The sequence below is a fragment of the Plasmodium cynomolgi genome (genome assembly GCF_000321355.1).
Source record: "Plasmodium cynomolgi strain B DNA, scaffold: 0415, whole genome shotgun sequence".
NCBI classification, from domain to species: Eukaryota; Apicomplexa; class Aconoidasida; order Haemosporida; family Plasmodiidae; genus Plasmodium; species Plasmodium cynomolgi.
The window spans coordinates 397-2,227 of NW_004192888.1; the positions used below are offsets into that span (position 1 = coordinate 397).

The following is a 1,831-nucleotide window of genomic DNA, read 5'->3' on the forward strand; positions in this document are numbered from 1 at the left end:
CCCATTGAAAAAATTACCATCTAAATAAAAGTAACAAGATTTACCTGCTACAGCATCATTATTAATGCTAAGTATTATCTTATTAATTTTGTTCAAATCATCTCTAAAAACTATTATATTTGGAAGATTCCTTAAAGATATTACTTAATTTTTCACCAGCCCAGTAAATTAAGTAAGAACAACGGTTTTCTTCAAGATTGCTGTTATCATTAATAATGTATTTCTTTTCCTTTAAATTTTTATATATAAAATTTTACAAAATTTTTTAAGCTCTTCTTTTTTGTTATCGGACCCCAAAAGTCCATTACAAACACTTTCATAATTGCTAACATTATCAGTTTTGTTAAATCCTTCATATACAGTGTTAGATGGTAACATATTTAAATATTTTCCTGAAGGAAGAAATAAAATGATGTCATATAAATAAATGTATCTTTAAAACATTAAAATTTATTCTTTCATGGATCAGTAATTGATGTTAAAATAAAATTTTTTTAAATAAAATTTAATAAAATATCACAATAATTTTTTTAATTTATTTAAAAAAAATTTTGCTATTTACTTTAATCTCCTTTTCATTTTCCAAAGGTTCCATTATTGGTTCGATAACTTCTTTAGGCAATTGCTTTAATAGACCTGTAGTTACATTTTCTGCTTCGAATAATGATTTTATTCCATTCTGAGGACACATTCCTTCTAAGAATGATAAAGAATCATTATTAAATTTTTCTTGAAAGTTCTTTATTTCTTCCTGGTAGTATTTGGTTAAGTCTAAAAGACTTTCGTCTTTCATTCTTTTGTATAATTCAAAGTAAAGTTTTACGAACTTGCAATATATTTCCTTATTCGTCTGTTCTTCCTTATTCATTATATTTTTTATGTCTTCGTAATATTCTGTAAAATCGTGTAACAATTTTTTGTTTCTCAACACCCGGGTATTGAATACTTTGTCAAGTTTATTTATACATTTTTTATTATTATCATTGAAACATTTAGTATTCTCTTTCAATATGCCCATTTCGTTGAATACATCATGAATCTGAAAAAGCGTGAAATTACTTTCTTCTATTACACCGTACAACCAATATAACAAATAATCTGAACACTTATCATATTTTATGTCATAACAATTACAAATTTGTCCAATACAATCAGCGATTTCATTTATTAGTTTTACTTTACACGTATGTTTTGAAGTATTGTTTTCATTGCTTTCTCTGCTAGCATTATCGGGGTTATCACATGTATAAACACAGAGATCTAAATGAGTATAGAACTTAATTAAATTTGATATATCCTTAAATTTATCCTACAGATAAAGGTAATATATAAATGTGTAAAGATTTGTTTTTATGAATGAATATTTCAATCAAATTAAGAAATTAAATATTCAAATAATCAGCTAAACATAAAATGTTATTAAAAGGTGAAAATATATATTTTCAAATAGAGTCTTTACAAATATTTTTTTTAAAGGTTCATTCCATATAGTGGTTTCCTGAAGATGTAATTTATTAATCTTCTTTGTAGTGTCATCTAACCATACACTTCTTGGAATATATCTTATATAATTATTTTCCTCTAGTGAACGCACATTTCTGTTTTCGGGGGTTAACAATAAATCTAGACATGTACTTGGACATTTTTCCTTTAATAGATTTAACTTGTCATTTTCTTTCATATCTATTTTTATAGATGTTCCTGTTTCTTCACGTTGCACATCATTCGTCATTGTGTTAACATGATTCACCTTTACGTATAAACTAAATATCGCCCATAAAATGCTACAATATTTATCTTTTCTACTATGTTTACTCAATCGTAATGGTTC

At 25.2% G+C, this 1,831-nt stretch overlaps 1 protein-coding gene across 1 annotated transcript; it reads right to left on the reverse strand.

The window, feature by feature from the left end:
- Positions 1-535: 535 nt before the first annotated feature.
- PCYB_004030 (CYIR protein) lies at positions 536-1,732 on the reverse strand (the record flags this gene model as incomplete). The annotated part of the gene is made up of 2 exons (XM_004227824.1): positions 536-1,309; positions 1,460-1,732. 2 exons carry the CDS (start codon positions 1,730-1,732, stop codon positions 536-538), a joined length of 1,047 nt encoding a protein of 348 aa, XP_004227872.1.
- Positions 1,733-1,831: the final 99 nt, after the last annotated feature.